Here is a 17209-nt window from a genome sequence, read left to right on the forward strand (position 1 = left end):
ATGGGACAGTAGAGGATGTTTTGTTAAAGATTTCCATTTAGAGGCCCCAGGCCTCTAATCTGCACCGTACAAGTTTTTATTGCTTGGATAAATAGTTGGTGTTTACAAAGCAATGAGGCAAAAGAAGAGCAGTGGGATGGACAGGAAAAGGGCCAACAGGCCCACTATGGGCCAAATGGCCTGCTGTTTGGTATCATTTTATCTGTTGAAGGTATCTGCAAAACGATTGGCTGAGGTCTCTTTAAAAAATAAATCCACCTCTTCCTAACTGGAGTTGCTGGTGTTTCCACGGTGACGTCAAAACATCATCGAAGGCAGCACGGTGGAGCAGTGGGTTCGTTCGCACTGCTACCTCACGGCGCCGAGGTCCCAGGTTCGATCCGGCCATGGATCACTGTCCGTGTGGAGTTTGCACATTCTCCCCGTGTTTGCGTGGGTTTCGCCCCCACAACCCAAAGGTGTGCAGGGTAGGTGGATTGGCCACGCTAAATTGCCCCTTAATTAGAAAAATGAATTGGGTACTCTAAATTTTTTTTTAAAAAATCATCGAAGAATCTCGCCCCCCCCCAACAGCCATCACCCACCACCCGCTACACTTGAAGGGTACGTCTAACTTACCAAATAAACTGTTCAAGGCGCAAGTGTCCTCCAGTATCTGTGAGCATGTTGGGGAGATGGTGGTTACTGTCCCTGGATGAGCAATGTGGCAGCCCAGGCTAATGGTCTGGGGACACCGCTTCGAACCCCCAGCCACAGCAGCTGGTGGAGTTTAAAGTCGATGAATAAACCTGGAATTGAAAGCGAGCTTCAGTTGATGGTGACCGTGTCAACGATCGCCGATTGTTACATATATTTTATTTTAAAGTTCCATCTGGTGCACTTTACCAGACCCTACGGGGCCTGGCCTCCATGTGTCTCCAGACCCTGTTGACTGCCACCTCCACCCCCCAACATGCCCACTCAGTTGAAGGGCAATTGCAAATGGGTAAAAAATGCTGACCTTGCCAGCCATGCCATGTCCACGTCCAATCAAAGAATAAACAAAAACGTTATTGGACCACGGAGAGCAGACGTTAACCCCGTTCTTCAATGTTACACCGCGATATGTTGCCTGGAAAGAGCCGCCTAGTAAAGGATGATGGGGGCAAATGGGAATGATAACTTTCAGAAAGGAATAGGATAAATAGTAGATGAATAAAAAATTTGCGGAGCTGTGGGGGCAGAACCCGGACCCTGGGACTACTTAAATGGGTTATTCAAAGGGCTGGCACAGGGGCGATGGGCTGAATGGCTCTGTTATCCCTCATGCTTACCTCATTCACCAACAGGTCTGGAAGACCAGCCTCGTTGGCTCACACAGGTATCGCGGCAGGAAAGCAGCCTGGCCCACCCACCTTGGGCTGAAGCTGTGACGGCGATTGCTAGAATGGGACCAGGGACGAGGGACTTGGACTATGTTGGAGAAGGTGGGATTGTTCTCCTTCCAGCCGGAGTTGAGGGGCGGGATTGGGGGAGAAGATTTGATTCAGGTATTCCAATTTATGAAGGGTTTTGTATCGGGTAAAGAAGCTGGCAGGCGGGTAGTATTGCTGGACTAGTAACCCAGAAGCCCAGTCTAATTCTCCCGAGACATGAGTTAAAATCCCACCAAGGTCACTAGGAGCATTTAAATTCAACTAATTAGTGCATCTAGAGTTTTAAAAACTCTAATCCCAGTATTGATAATCATCGACTACCGGATTGTCACATCTCATTTGCTTTAGGGAAGGGAATCTGCAGTTCTTACCCTGTCTTGCCTACGCATGACTTCAGACACACATCAAGGTGATTGACGCTTGATGTCCCAGATACATGGGAACACCAGCCCCTGCAAGTTCCCCTCCAAGTCATTCACCATCCGGACTTGGGAATATATCGCTGTTCCTTCAGTGTCGCTGGGTGAAAATCCAGGAACACCCACCCTAACCTGTTCTGCAGCAGTTCGACGAGGCAATCCATCGCCACCATCTCAAAGGCGATTAGGGAATGGGCAATAAATACCGGCTCCCATGCGTGAATAAAAAATAGTGGGTGGATGAGGAGAAGTTCTTTCGAACCGTGATTGTGATGTGATCTGGAATGTGCTGTCTGAAATGCTGGTGGAAGCAGATTCAATGGTAATTCTCAAACGAGAATCAGGCGCATACCTGAAAAAGGAAAAAAAAACCTACAGAGCTATGTGGCAATAGCAGGGGATTGATAGTTCGTTCAAAGGGCTAGTACAGGTGTGATGGGCCAAATGACCTGCTTCTGTGCTGAATGAGTCGAGAGCTAGGGGGCTGGTGCTCCATTATTGCGACTATGTCCCCACGCCGGCGGCAAAACAGTTGAGTTTTACGCCAGAAAAACTTGGATCAAAGGGACACGAATTGCCAGCCCTGCAGGGGGCTAGCAGGGGAGTGAATCTCGCAGCTTTTGCTGCAGATACGACCCCCGCACTTCCGGGTCGGAGGGCGCGCATGCGCACGGCGGTGGCCTCCAGCGGCCGCGCCGTGCTCCATGGCGGACTCGGACCGCGGAGCTAGACCCAAAAAAGAGACCCCCGATTGGCCACGAGCCCGACCCTCAACCCCCGCACAAAAATTCCCCGGCCGCCAATAAGGCCTCCCCTGGCCAACGATCGGTCCGCCCCCGACCAGGGCGGGCGCGGGACTGAGTCCGCAGCCGCCAGGCGAGTATCCCGACCGGGCTGGACCACATTAGTTCCACACCGTCGGGACCTCGGCCGGTCGGGGACGGAGAATGGAGGAGCGGGCCTCTGGCAATGGCCCCAGGTAAGCCCCAGGTGGCGCGGCGGACTCCCCGAGTACGCTGCTTTTTGGGTCCGCAGAATCGGTGAACTGGCGCCGGTCCCAATTTCTTGCGGAAAATGGATTCTCCTCCTCCGCGACTTCGGCGCGAGGGTGCGGAGAATCCAGCCCAGGGTATCTGATAATGTAGAATAAATATCAGACTTCTATGAGAATCATGACTCCCCAATAGTCTTCCACGGGAAGTTAATCTTACCCATATCCAAAAAACATACAGGTTTTGGGAATTTTTTACTGATTCCTTGTTAATAAACCCTGAAATTAAAAGTCCTTAATTTGGACTGTGGGTTTTGGGGGGGGGGGGGGAAGGGGGGCAGCAAGGGTAGGGGCTTCCCGGTGCCGGGGGTTTCAAGCAGACACCGACACCGAATCCCTTTGGATGAGTGTCCTCCCCCCAACAAGAGAGCGCCCCACACAATTCTCCCTGTCGGGCTCCCCATGTGGTGACAGGGAACTTGCCTATGGCTGTGTCGGCAGGATGTGGCCCTTAGTTGGGCATTCATTGCTTATTTCAGGGCCTCTATTGGCTGGTAAGCTGTGAATGCCGTCTATGGGCCTTCTGCGCAGACTTTATTCGGGGGGGGTGACGGGGGAGGTGGCAGGGTCCCTCCCCACCTGATTAAATGCCCTCCCTCCCCCCCCCAAACTTGCCTCTGGGGAGCTCATAATATACTGTCCTTGGTCCTTGAAATGCAAATGGCCAGCAATTTGCAGTGGGTGAGTGAAGTTTGCTTCCTCAACCGCTCTGTATCCTCCAAGAGTTGGTTTTAGTTTACTTTTTTTTAAATTTAGAGTACCCAATTCTTTCTTTCCAATTGAGGGGCAATTTAGCGTGGCAATCCATCTACATCTTGGGTTGTGGGGTGAGCCCCGCGCAGACACGGGGCGAACGTGCAAACTCCACCCGGACAGTGACCCAGGGCCGGGATCGGAACCCGGGTCCTCAGTACCGAGAGGCAGCGGTGCTAGCCATTTGTGCCCCCCAGGTGGGTTGTCTTTGGAGGAAAGGCTGGAGTGGTTATGTTTAAATCCAGTGGTATTTAGAAGAGTGAGAGGTGGCTTGATTGAAACCTTTAAGGATGTTTTCCCTTGTCGGAGAATCGAGAACCAGGTGTCACTGTCTAAAAATCACTTAAGACAAAGGTGAGAATTTCTTTCTCTCCGAGGGTGGCGAGTCTCTGGACTCTGTTCCTTACAAAGGCAGTGGAAGCAGAATCTTTGAATATTCTTCGGGCAGAGCTGGATTAACATGGGGGAAGGCAGGAATGTGGGATTTGAGGTTACACTCAGATCGGCATGACCTTAATGAATGCGGGGCTGGCTCGAGGGGCCGAATGGCCTGTGCCTGCTCCTAATTCGTAGGTGGCGTATGAAGTGTGAACTAACTGGGTTTGATTGAGCCGACATAGACTCGATGGGCTGAATGGCCTGCTTTTGTGCCGCATTATTTATTATTATGTGAAGACGCTGCACTATTTGCACTGGCCCACAGTGTGAAAAATGCTTGCTCTTGTAGTCCAACGCTGGAACACTTGATAAATGAGGTATCGTTGCTCCTCTGGGCTGCCCCTGCCGATCCCGCAGCAGGTTTGGGAATGCGGGCCCAAGGAGGGGGGTCTGCTTCTCATCCATTTGTCCTGTCAATTAATGTGGAAACCAAGGAGGGGGTGTTAGGAAATTTGGCAGGGTGCACAAAAGCTTGGCTGAGCAATTGTTAATTGTGTAGTGCTGTAGCTGTGTAACAAATATGTTACTCAGAGTGTCACCGGCATTCAAAAGATCACATTAGCATTTTTAAAACCCCTCCCAAGTTTGCATCTATATAATCCCCTGCAGTTAGCTCCGTAAAACGTTGTTGGGAAGTTGCGCAGAAGCGGAGTTGATAGCACAGTGTTAAGGGATGGTGGGAGGGGGAGGACGCCATCGCTTCTGCCTCTCCTGCAGTCTCTCATCTGGGTATTGTGACCTATTTTACATTAGCTGCTGATTCTCCCCGGATACTTTGCGTAGGTTTTCCACAAATTGATGCAACAGAATAGTTCTCAGTTTATCGGTGATCGGGACATCTGCAAAAGTGATATATATTTTTTGAAGTTTTATTTCTGTAGCGCTTTTCACGACTACCGCACATCTCGAAGCACTTCACAGCAATGGCGGGCTTCTCAAAGCGTGGTCACTGTGATACTGCGGGTGGTATGGTGGCACGGTGGTTAGCACTGCTGCCTCGCAGCGCCAGGGACCCGGGTTCGTTTCCCGGCTTGGGTGATCGTCTGTGCGGAGTCTGCACGTTCCCCCCGTGCCTGCGTGGTTTCCTCCGGGTGCTCCGGTTTCCTCCCACAGTCCAAAGATGTGCAGGTTAGGTGGATTGGTCATGTTGAATTGTCCTTCAGTGTGCAAAAGATCAGGTGGGGTTATGGGACGGCAGGGCACTCTTTCAGAGGGCCGGTGCAGACTCGGATGGGCCGAATGGCCTCCTTTTCAATGTACGGATTCTATGAAGGAATGTATGAAATGTGGCAGCCACTTTGCACACAGCAAGCTCCCACAGCTGGTAATGACCAGAATTATCTGTTTATGTGATGGCGATTGAGGAATAGATCTTCTTGGCAGGACCCAGGATGACTCGTTTTCACTCCGGTTCAGTGGGGACCGAGATGACCGGTGAGTCGAATGTACAATCTACAGACTCTGCCACAGGCAGGGTGGGTGGTGCTACCAGGGTTGAGGCGGGTGGGAAGTTTGCAGGTTTTTGCTCTCCCTCATCCCCACACATTCCCGGTGAAGTCATTCTCAACATTTTCGCTGCCTTCCCCCACTAGCGTTTCTCCATATTTGGTGGGTCACAAACCAGGGTCCCTCCATGGTTCGGAGGGGACGTTTAACCTCCCCGGGGGTGCTTTGAGGACACCCCTGAAGCTTTTCCGCTGCCCTCCCGGGAGTCTCCTGCCCCGACCAAGTTCCGAGTCGAACAGTTGTTTCGGGCGCCTGGCATGAGGCTTGCGATCGGCGTGCCGCGCCACTGGAGCTGGTTTTGGGTGATTAGCGCTTCGGTGCTTGGTAAATTGGCAGCAGATTTCCTCCCACCGGATTTGGAGGACCAAGACCAGGACACCGGGGATAACTCCCCTGCTCTTCTTCAAAATCGTGCCACGGGAGTCTTTCACAGGCACCCAAAGAGGCAGGTGCGGCCTCGGTTTTAACGTCTCGCCCAGAGGACAGCACGTCCGGCAATGCGGCTCTCCCTCGGTGCTGCATCGGTCGTGACACTTGCTTTTTGTGCTCCTCGCTGCGGAGTGGGATTTGCACCCTGGTACTGTGTGACACAGAAGTGAGACTGCTGCCCACTGAGACCGCTGTTGATTGAACACAGCCACCGGTTAAGGTCTGGAAAACACTGTCCGAGAGTGTGGTGGAGGACGATTCAATTGAAACTTTGCAAAGGGAAATTAATTGCTATCTGTAAAGGAAGAATGTTCACGGTCACAGGGAAGAGGCGGGGTAGGAGGGATGGGGGGGGTTGCTGATTGGTAGAACCAGTGTAGACACGATGGGCTGAATGGCCTCCTCCTGTCCCGTAATGACTCTGTGGAGTCAGATCAGTAGTTACGTGTAAAGAAAAATATAGTTTGTTGGTTGACCGATATAACTGTGCGTCTAAACTGACCGGAATCTATATAAAGCGTGACGTGTAAACATGCAGCCCTTTCTGGTGGCAACCACTAATCTAACAAGTTACAACTAATCTATCCAAGGGCCGGTGCAGACTCGATGGGCCGAATGGCCTCCTTGTGAATTGTATGATTCTATAGGTTAAATCCTCACTCCTCCACCATCCCCCCACAAAATCATGTCGTCACGGCCAAAGGGAGAGGATTTGGATTTTGGACTTTTGTTTATTGTCACGTGTACCGAGGTACAGTGAAAAGTATTTTTCTGCGAGCAGCTCAACAGATCATTAAGTACATGATAGTAAAATAATAAAATAAAATACATAATAGGGCAACACAATGTAAACACATAAACACCGGCATCGGGTGAAGCATACAGGGGTGTAGTGTTAATCAGGCCAGTCCATAAGAGGGTTGTTTAGGAGTCTGGTAACCAAGGGGAAGAAGCTGGTTTTGAGTCTGTTCGTGCGTGTTCTCAGACTTCTGTATCTCCTGCCCTGTTTTAAGTAAGACAGTGTTGCTGCTACTAAATCTGGCAGTTTTATAACAGGAGCATCGCACTGTATGAGGCGCAGTGTATTCTGCTGCTGGGGTCAGCTAGAGACAAATTGCTTTCAGTTATAGCTTGTGGTGTTTCCAGGAAATAAATGGATTTTTCTTCTTTTATGGACATTTTTGGAAAGTGTAGCCCAGTAATTTGCATATGTAACACAGGGAGTGTGATAGATGTGTCTCTCAACCTTTTTATTTGCTTGCTAGCAGCTGGTTGTACTTCTATGCCAGCTGAATCAGAGATTTTCTTGGTGAGATGTTATGGGCCAGGGTTTAACAACTGCAAAGTATATTATGGAGTCCATCTGACCTTCAACCTTTATGTTAAATTTGGCTAAGATGAACACAAGAGCATGCCTTTCAGGTTTTATTCAATGGACTTCTTAGGGGTTTTTAATTAAAAAAAACAAGCTTTATTCCAAGAATTTAGTTAACATTTGTATAAACACACAAAGCAAGACTTTTCATCAGCTATAAACATAATGACCCCATACAGCTACAGTAATCTATGTATAACCCTTAATGAATTCCCCCCCTTAACTGTTCCAATTCAATAACAAAATCCAAGTAAAACCTGAAATCCTTTTTCAAAGGTGTGGCCCAGCACACGGCATTCTCACTGGTATAAGACTTGTTATTGATACTCTGTTCCCCTTTCCAAACAGTAGATTTGAGTTCCTTCCAGAAAGCAATTATCTCTTTTAAGTTATCAAGCAGTCTGGAAACAGCTTTTCAAATGAAGTAGAGAGACACTTCTTTCATTCTGTGCAGTTCAAACCAGTCTGAACTCAAAGCGAAAGCAAAAACTCACAGAGCCACAGCCCAGCTCCACCCACACAATGACATCACTGAAGCCATGTGATAAGACAAAAACATTTCTTAAAGGGGCACTCCCATGACAAAGGCCAGGATTATTAAACCAACTGAAGTAGGGCGTATGGTAGTTTAGTGCTTATGGTAGTGGAGGACTATTCCAGGTGCCTGGACTAATGATCTGGAGACTAGGGCTGGAGTTTCCATTTGGGTTCGAGACACAAACTTCAGCATCAATCCTGGGTCGACCCCAAACAGTGTGGTTATGCCAGGTCGTCCGTGTCTTTGGGCAAGACAATGAATTATTGGTCAGGGAGCTTGCTTGCTGTCCAATTGAGGAGGGCAGGTGGGCTCCGGAGGCTGAAGGACCAATGCGGGGGGCCTCCAGCGCTGCCACATCAGGACCCCCCCCCATCTTACGTGGGAGCTGCCGACCCTGAAGAGGTACAAGGGAGGTAGCCTCTGAACTCAGGTTTAATAGGAGAAAGCCACAGTTGCCAGGCTGCAGGGGCAACCCCTCTAATGAATAGACCAGCGGCCACAACACATGGCCCAGTGCCTATGCTGGGAGTGAGGGTGGCATCCCCAGTGGGGGGATGCGCGGCCTCTCCCCCTCCCCCCCGGGCCTCTCTCTTCCCCCCCCCCCCCCCAACCTGTCCACACCTCTCTTCCACCTGGAAGTTGCCTCTTCTAATTGGCCATGTTTTGGCCACTGTGTGGAGCCCACCTAGGCTTGGGAGGGGAGGGGGGGGGGGGGGCAATGATAGGGCTCTCAATTGGCTACTTGCCACTTGTGCGTGGGTAATCTTCCTCCCCGTAAACACCCTCTTGAAAATGGATTTGTGCCGTGGGGGTGGGGCGGTGGGGGGAGATGAAAAGTGCCGGCAAACCTGAATGCCAGCCGATGACGATGGTGCGAAATTCCGGGCCTGTGCCCACCTCTGTCCACATCAGCCTTTTTAAGTTTTGCCCATGAACATAAATCTCACCATGGCTGGTCGCGTATTTACGTTCAATTCATTAATAAATCTGGAATAAAAAGCTCATCAGTAATGGTGACCATGAAACCAGTGGATTGTTGTAAAAACCCATCTGGTTCACTCGTGACTTTCGGGACGGTAATCTGCCTTCCTTACCTGGCCTGGCCTACGTGTGACACCAGACCCTACCGCAATGTGGTTGACTCTCAACTACCCTCTGAAGGGGCTGATCAAGGCACTCAATTGCCTTTGAGAAGGTGACTCACCAAAACCATCTCAAGTACATTTGGGGAAGGACAGAAATGCCGACCTCGTGGACAGCACGGTGGCGCAGTGGTTAGCCCTGCTGCCTCACGGCGCCGAGGTCCCAGGTTCGATCCTGGCTCTGGGTCACTGTCCGTGTGGAGTTTGCACATTCTCCCCGTGTTTGCGTGGGTTTCGCCCCCACAGCCCAAAGATGTGCAGGTTAGGAGGACTGGACACGCTAAATTGCCCCTTAATTGGGAAAAACAAATTAATTGGGTACTCTAAATTAATTTTTTGGCAACGGTCACGCCATTAAAAGAATTAGTTAAAAGAATCCTGTCAAGAAGAATGTTGTCTCGCTACAATCAGAATGCGCATTTTCCAAATAGTTTAAGGGTCCCATTAGTGGCCGGCCTGCAGATGAGAACCCCTAACTTTGGCTGACAGGGAAAATGAGGACATTGTGGCACTGGCGTGACGTTGGGCAGGGGGGAGCTGACGCACACCGCATTTCACGGGTTGTTCCGCACCGGCGAGAAAGAGTTGGGTGTCGGACGCGTGACGAGTCAGGAGGGCAGGAAATAACTGCGATGTAGGAAATGCGGGGGAAGGTGCGCTGCTGCAGTGGACAGCATCTCTAACTCTGGGCCCAAAGCTCACAAGGCCGTCTCAGCATTTTCAAAAGGACAGGAGCATTATGCCCGTATCGCCCTTGATAATTCTGCTGCTACCTTGACGCTGTTTAAGGCCACAATACCTCATTTTTGTTAACTAAGCGATAGGTTATGGATAATAAGAGTTTAATTGTTCTTCTGACAGGAGATCAGAATCCCTGATGAAATGCCTGGCTTTCGTTCCCCAAGGCGTGACTGACAAAGTGACCTGGAGATTACAGATATTCTAACCCTCATGTCAGTGAGGATTTTAGTTTAACATTTTAAATGAATGGCTTTCTTTGTATATACTTTGCAAGAGATGTGACGGGCAAGTGTAATTCATGAAACGGGTCTGATGCAGACACACACAAGAAAAATACCATTTTTGTTACATTACCCGAGCATTTCCTGTTGGTGTTAGTCAGAGGATAGGCTGTGGTTATAGGGCTGGAATGTTATATTACGTCACGGGTTATTTTAGTGCGGCAGAATGGAACCCCTTCAAGGCCGAGGGTCCAAATGTTAAATGAGTAGATGTTTGGGTCAGTCAGAGTTCAATGGCTGCCTGGTTCAGGGAGCTTTGCCGGCTTTGTCAGCTGTGGACTGCAGGCCAAAGACGCCCATCAGTTTAAAGTTGTCGTTTTACGTCTTAAGAAAGTGTGATGCCAGGGCAGCACGGTGGCGCAATGGTTAGCACTGCTGCCTAACGGCCCTGAGGACCCAGATTCGATCCCAGCCCCGGGTCACTGTCCGTGTGGAGTTTGCACATTCTCCCTGTGTCTGTGTGGGTCTCACCCCCACGACCCAAAGATGTGTAGGGTAGGTGGATTGGCCACGCTAAAATTGCCCCTGAATGGGAGAAAAAAAAGGAATTGGGTACTCTAAATTTATATAACTCCACCTACCGTATGTTTTATTATTTCGTGGGACGTCGGCGTCACTGGCGAGGCCGGCGTTTGTTGCCCGTCCCTAATTGCGCTCGAGACGGCGGAGGTCCATAAGACATAGGAGCAGAATTAGGCCATTCGGCCCATTGAGTCTGCTCCGCCATTCAGTCGTGGGCCGATATGTTTCTCATCCCTATTCTCCTGCCTTCTCCCCATAACTCCCCTGAGGTCCACTGGAGGTCTGGAGTGTAGGTACAACCACAGTGCATTTTATCTACGTAATGTATACTATCTGTGTGCGTGAATATATATATATTTTATATATATCTATATATGGCTTTCTGCCAAGCTGACCAGTAGGCCGGCCCAGTATACCTGGCTTCGGCCTGTTGACGTGCACTGAGCCATTCGATGCCAGACCCTGAGGGGATTGCGGAGGTGCTGGGGGAAGGTTCAGCTTCACCGAGTGTGACTGCGCAAACAGTGGCCACCGAGGCGCGCGAGCCTTTTGCTGTTTAACCTGCTTCGCTTTTCAGCCTTGACCTTCAAGCTGGAAGGTTCTTCAAGGCTGTTTTGTCCTGTTGCCGGGGCAACAACAGCAACACCACTGTCTGGGCAGAGCGGACGAATCCAGATTAACAAGAGTTTGCCCAGCGATGTCCTGCCAGATAAGGATCTCTTATAGATTGGATATTGAGGCACAGCTAAATGAGTAATGATTGGTTTCCCGTCACATTAGTCTCAGTGTGTCTGCCAGATTGTGGCGTGTAATCAGCAGGGTTATTTTTTCTCTCTCCCCTCTTTCAAGTGATATCACTCTCATTCTGAAATGATCTCTGGAAGCTTATGAGACTGGGGGGAGGTTTCATTAACTTTTTGATACCTGGGGCGAAATTCTCCGTAATCGGCGCGATGTCCGCCGACAGGCGCCAAAAACGGCGCAAATCAGTCCGGCATCGCACCGCCCCAAAGGTGCGGAATCCTCCGCATCTTGAGGGGCCGAGCCCTAACCTTGAGGGGCTAGGCCCGCGCCGGACTGATTTCCGCCCTGCCAGCTGGCGCAAAACTGACATTGCCGGGCGGCGCATGCGCGGGAGCGTCAGCGGCCGCTCACGGCATCCCCGCGCATGCGCAGTGGAGGGAGTCTCTTACGCCTCCGCCATGGTGGAGACCGTGGCGAAGGCGGAAGGAAAAGAGTGCCCCCACGGCACAGGCCCGCCCGCGGATCGTTGGGCCCCGATCGTGGGCCAGACCACCGTGGGGGCAACCCCCCGGGGCCAGATCGCCCCGCGCCCCCCCCAGGACCCCGCCCGCGCCGCCTTGTCCCGCCGGTAAGAGAGGTGGTTTAATCCACGCCGGCGGGACAGGCATTCCAGCAGCGGGACTTCGGCCCATCCGGGCCGGAGAATCGCCAGGGGGGGGGGGGGGACCCGCCAACTGCCGTGGCCCGATTCCCGCCCCCACCGAATATCCGGTGCTGGAGAATTCGGCAACCGGCGGGGGCGGGATTCACGCCAGCCCCCGGCGATTCTCCGACCCGGCGGGGGGTCGGAGAATCTCGCCCCTGGTTCTGATTGTGAAAGAGATGGGTACATAGCAGACCTCAGCGAGGTGTAGCGGCAATCGGACAAGGTTCTTCCCAGCTGAGAAAGGGGCGGGTGAGCTGACGTGCTTCCTCAATCATGCATTCCCAATCACACTCCAGCATCTGCTGCTGCAGGAACCTTTGTTGCGGGCGCCAGGTGAAGTCAGCAACGATGCCCCACCCAGTCAAATAGCCATCACCATTCACTCTTTCAGCTGCGGGTGAATCCAATGACAGGAATGGGCACCTCGACAAATTTATGGAGTGTAATTTATGAACCCAAAGTCTACATCTGTGAACCCACTGTCTACATCATGAACCCACTGTCTACAGCAAGGCATCTCCTGTAGGGAGGGGCAGAGAGGCCAACATCAACAAACATTGGGTTAAGAGACTCCAGTCTCGGGTTTGGTTCATGGGGTGGGGGGGGGGGGGGGGGTCAGTTCGCTAGATGGCTAGAGCATGATGCAGAATGAAGCTAGTGGCACCGAATCAATCCCTGTGCTGTCTGTGGTACATCATGAAGTCCTTGCCTCCTCACCTTTGCCCCATACTTGCAAAGTGATGCCACTCAAGATACATATAACCAATTGTGTGTCTCTAATGGAGAGAGGTGTCATGATCCTTTGTAGACTGTGGCTAATTACCACAATTGCCAGTTTCCGAGCCATACCCCCATGTGTATGGGGTTGGGAAGGGATGTTCTGGGTGGGGGTGGTGGTCATTGTGGTGCACCATATTTCCACACACCCAAATAACTAGGGTAACTCCTGTGAAGGGAGGGTTTGCACTCAGGATGTTAGAGGCCAGTGGATCCATGGAGATGGGATGGTAATTGGTAGTTATGGATGCCTGGATCCCGGGGTTAAATGGCTGACACCTTGTCGGCTGCAGGTCCACTGGGAGGAGGTACATCCACAGTGCTGCTAGGGAGGTTAGAGGCCGAGGGGGAAAGTGGAGTTGAACCCACGATCCGCCATGATCGCATTGAATGAGGGAGCAGGCTCAACAGTCCATATGCTCTGTTCCTGATCCTAGTTCTTGTGATGTTGCCCCAGCGACAGTGAAGGAACACCATACATTTCTAAGTCAGGATGGAGGGGAACTTGCAGGTGGCGATGCTCCCATTGTGTCTGCTGCCCTTGACTTTCTAGGTGGTAGAGGTCATGGGTTTGGAAGGTGATGTCGAAGGAGCCTTGTTGAGATGCTGCAGTGCATCTTGTAGATGGTACACACGGCTGCTGCTGTGCGTTGGTGATGGGGAGAGTGGATAGAGTCATAGAGGTTTTCCTCACATCCTCTCTAAGCCCCTTACCTTAAATCTATGCCCCCTGGTCATTGATCCCCCCATCAAGGGAAAATGTTTCTTCCCGTCCACTTTGTGTCCCTTATCATTTTATACGTCTCAATTATGGCCCCCTTCAGTCTCCTCTGCTCCAAGGAAAACAACCCCAGTCTATCCAATCTCTCTTCATGGCTAAAACTCTCCAGCCCGGGCAACATCCTGATAAATCTCCTCTGCACCCTTTCCAGTGGCTATCACATCCCTCCCATAATGCGGATTCCAGAACCGTGCACAATACTCTAGCTGCGGCCTAACCAACATTTTGTGCAGTTCCAGCACAACCTCCCTGCTCGTGAACTCTATGCCTCGGCTAATAAAGGCAAGTATACCATTTGCCTTCTGAACCACCTGCTCTGCTACCTCAGTTTGTGGAAGGGGGCACAATCAGGCGAGTTTGCTTTGTCCTGGATGGTGTCGACCTTCTTCAGTGTTGTTGGGGCTGCACTCCGCCAGGCATGTGGAGAGTATTCCATCACACTCCTGACTTGTGCCTTGCAGGTGGCGGTCAGGGGTTGAGGAGTCCGATTTACTCGCAGCAGTGTGCGGGAGATTAAACTTTAACCCCTGGAGATTCCAGCTCCGTCAGCCAATGGCCGTTTTTAGTACCCGTGTGATGTTGGGTCTCCGCTGACCCCTTTTAGCTGCAGCAGACAGAGAGATTTTCATGGATTTCCCACCTGTTTTATTCTTATCTCTGGGTCTGACGAAAGGTTTCGTTTGACACCGGACTGAAAGTTTAATCACATCACCCCTCGCTTCGAGCCACACTGGCCCACATCATTGGCTGCTTGACCTGCCCACTCTCGTGTCAAATGGGGAACGCCGCATTCTTTAATACCTGATTGGAATATTTAGTCTGCAACGCAGTCAGTTTTTAAAAGTTTTTTTTTTTAAAAAACTACCATTCTCCAATATTTATTTAGGACCAATCAAGTGACGTGATCAGGACAACGGTGAAGCATTTATTTTAATGGCCCTGGAGATTTTTTTTTTTCTCTGGCTTTGGTTGTAGCCGGATTCTGGGAAGGGAATCTTCAATTCCCTGCCGGCGCTGGGGAATCGGCGACCCTCCCTTTTTATTCTTTTCGCATCGTTTCAAATCAGAGCCTTTGTTGAAACTTATTGAGCAAACTGGATTGGTGCAGCGTATTAGCGCAGTGTACAGTGTGAGGATGCAGGGAGACCCGGGGGGGGGGGGGGGGGGGGGGGGCAGGCGCGGAGAGGGGCACAGTCTTCTGTCACGCGGGATTACTGAGACACTTAATGAAAGACGTGTCATGCGTAACCACAAGAAGGTTGAGCATCGGCTGCTCGCTGACCCTTGCTACGAACAAACAAAGGATTGACGTAATTAGAGAAAGAGAGAGGGGAGCATGAGGGAATTAGCGGCTGGGTGATTGCATTTGAAAGATCTTTCGGTACAGTTACGCCACTTAATGGCGTTGGAGCCCAATTTCCTGGCCCTATTGTCAGCCGGTAATAAAAGCTGCAGTCAGCTGTGAAGGGATATTGTCCCTACGTTGTCACGGTTATGCCTGCGCGCGCGGCAGCTTCAGAGTAAGGCCTCAAGGTCACACTGGCCATTTGGGCAGCCGGCTGTTTGCATCCCCTCGCTGTTGGCTGTGCAGCCCCCTCCCCCCAGGCCTCTATGGCTCTCGAAACTAAGTTGCCGCCCAACTCGGTATCAGTCTTGTAGCTGATGTCTGGTGGATTAGCTGACCCTTCACTGGACAGGAGGAATTGTTTAGAAATCAACTTGTCCCAATCACTAGCCCCCCCCCCCGGGCTGGAAAGTGTGTCGTGACAGGATCCCTCTGTGTGAAGTACTCCAGCGTTAGACCATCTGCCAGCAATGACGAGCCACTTTGATGAGGCATCAAACAACTATTTATATATTTATACAGAAATCATAGAATCCCCTCCAGTGCAGAAGGAGGCCATTCGGCCCATCGCGGTTGTACTGGCCCTTGCTCCGATAGAGCCCCCTAGGGCCCCCACCGCCCCTATCCTCGAAACCCCACCTAACCTTTGAACAATATTAGCATGACCAATCCACCTAACCTGCACATCTTTGGACTGTGGGAGGGAACCGGAGCACCCGGAGGAAACCCACGCAGACACGGGGAGAACATTCAGACTCTGCACAGTCACCCGAGGTCGGAATTGAACCCAGGTCTCTCGCGCTGTGAGGCAGCAGTGCTAACCACTGTGCGACTGTGCCTTCCACACTATGTATATGTGTGAAATTTTTTAGTATAATAATCTTTATTATTGTCACAAGTAGGCTTACATTAACACCGCAACAAAGCCACTGTGAAAGTCCCCTAGTTGTCAAACTCCGGCGCCTGTTCGGGTACAGTGAGGGAGAATTCAGAATGTCCAATTCACCTAATAAGCACGTCTTTCAGGATTTGTGGGAGGAAACCGGAGCGCCCGGAGGAAACCCACGCAGACACGGGGAGAACGTGCGGACTCCACACAGTCAGTGACCCAAGCCGGGAATCAAACCCAGGTCCCTGGTGCTGTGAAGCGGTTTCCTCCCACAGTCCAAAGATGTGCAGGTTAGGTGGATTGGCCATGATAAATTACCCTTCAGTGTCCAAAAAAGGTTAGATGGGGTTACTGGGTTAGGGGGATGGGATAGGCTTAAGTGGGGTGCTCTTTCCAAGGGCCGGTGCAGACCCGATGGGCCAAATGGCCTCCTTCTGCACTGTAAATTCTATGATTCTATGAAGGACGTGTGCGCACACAAATGGACATGCACATACATGTACACCTCTACATGTGTGCCACATATGTGTACACCCACATCCATGTACACACATGATGTACACGCATGCACATACAGACATGCATGCAGACTGACACATTCTCACCCGGGTGTGAATGGGAGGGTAGGTGTGCTCCATGCCAGAAGATTTCCGAGCCACCTACCAGCTCAAGAGCCAGGAAGCCAGGGGCAAAAGTGGCCGGGAATGAACACTTCGGAGCTGCTTAAAGTGTGAGGCAACGTCAAAGACTGATTTCTACCTTGAGGGCAATCATTTTAGTCCGTGATCATTTAATATCGATTTCCTCAGTCTTGCTCCAAGTGAAATCATTTCTTATGTAATTACTGTGTGATTGAGGCTATGATGGGCGCAGACCAAATTTCTAATGCTCTTAATATCTAAAATCCACAAATATTAACAAAGCCAAATCACCACTGGCTAATGTGGTGGTATTAATGTGTATTTTTCAGGAACTAATCTGCTGTTCATGCTATTTAAGTGCAATTTAACAGCAGTAAAGGGAAAGGGCTTCATGTCCTCGTTACCATACAGTGCATCGCCAGGGAGCCCTGACTGATCTGTGACAAAGAAAGCTTTTCATTTCCATAGCCTGCACTCACACAAACGTCCCCAAAGCCCTTCAAAGATAACGACTCACTTTGAACAACAGTGGCCTTTGCTGTGAGAAAGCGACGGTCTCCGGTAAGCCCCTACGGAGTTGAAGCTGCGGTTTGACCTGTAGAGCAGATTGAGGGAGGAATGTTGGCCAAACCCTCGTGGTGAGGCCATTCCAATCCTCCGTTGAATAGCACTGGAGGACGCGCAATGGTCATCTGAACTGACCACCCAGACTGAAC

General features: G+C 51.0%; 1 protein-coding gene across 14 annotated transcripts in view; it reads left to right on the top strand.

Moving 5' to 3' along the window:
- msi2b (musashi RNA-binding protein 2b) overlaps positions 1-17209 on the top strand; it is a 603647-nt gene that overhangs the window by 471378 nt on the left and 115060 nt on the right. For 8 of the 14 annotated variants that reach the window (XM_072469818.1, XM_072469819.1, XM_072469820.1 and 5 more), the window contains one exon: positions 1329-1466. The exons of the other annotated variants lie outside the window; for them this stretch is intronic. In XM_072469818.1, the coding sequence (XP_072325919.1) occupies positions 1329-1466 (138 nt within the window). The remainder of the gene's footprint in view (positions 1-1328; positions 1467-17209) is intronic. 14 annotated transcript variants of the gene reach the window in all.

This window comes from Scyliorhinus torazame, chromosome 12 (genome assembly GCF_047496885.1).
Source record: "Scyliorhinus torazame isolate Kashiwa2021f chromosome 12, sScyTor2.1, whole genome shotgun sequence".
In the NCBI taxonomy this organism is placed as follows: Eukaryota; Metazoa; Chordata; class Chondrichthyes; order Carcharhiniformes; family Scyliorhinidae; genus Scyliorhinus; species Scyliorhinus torazame.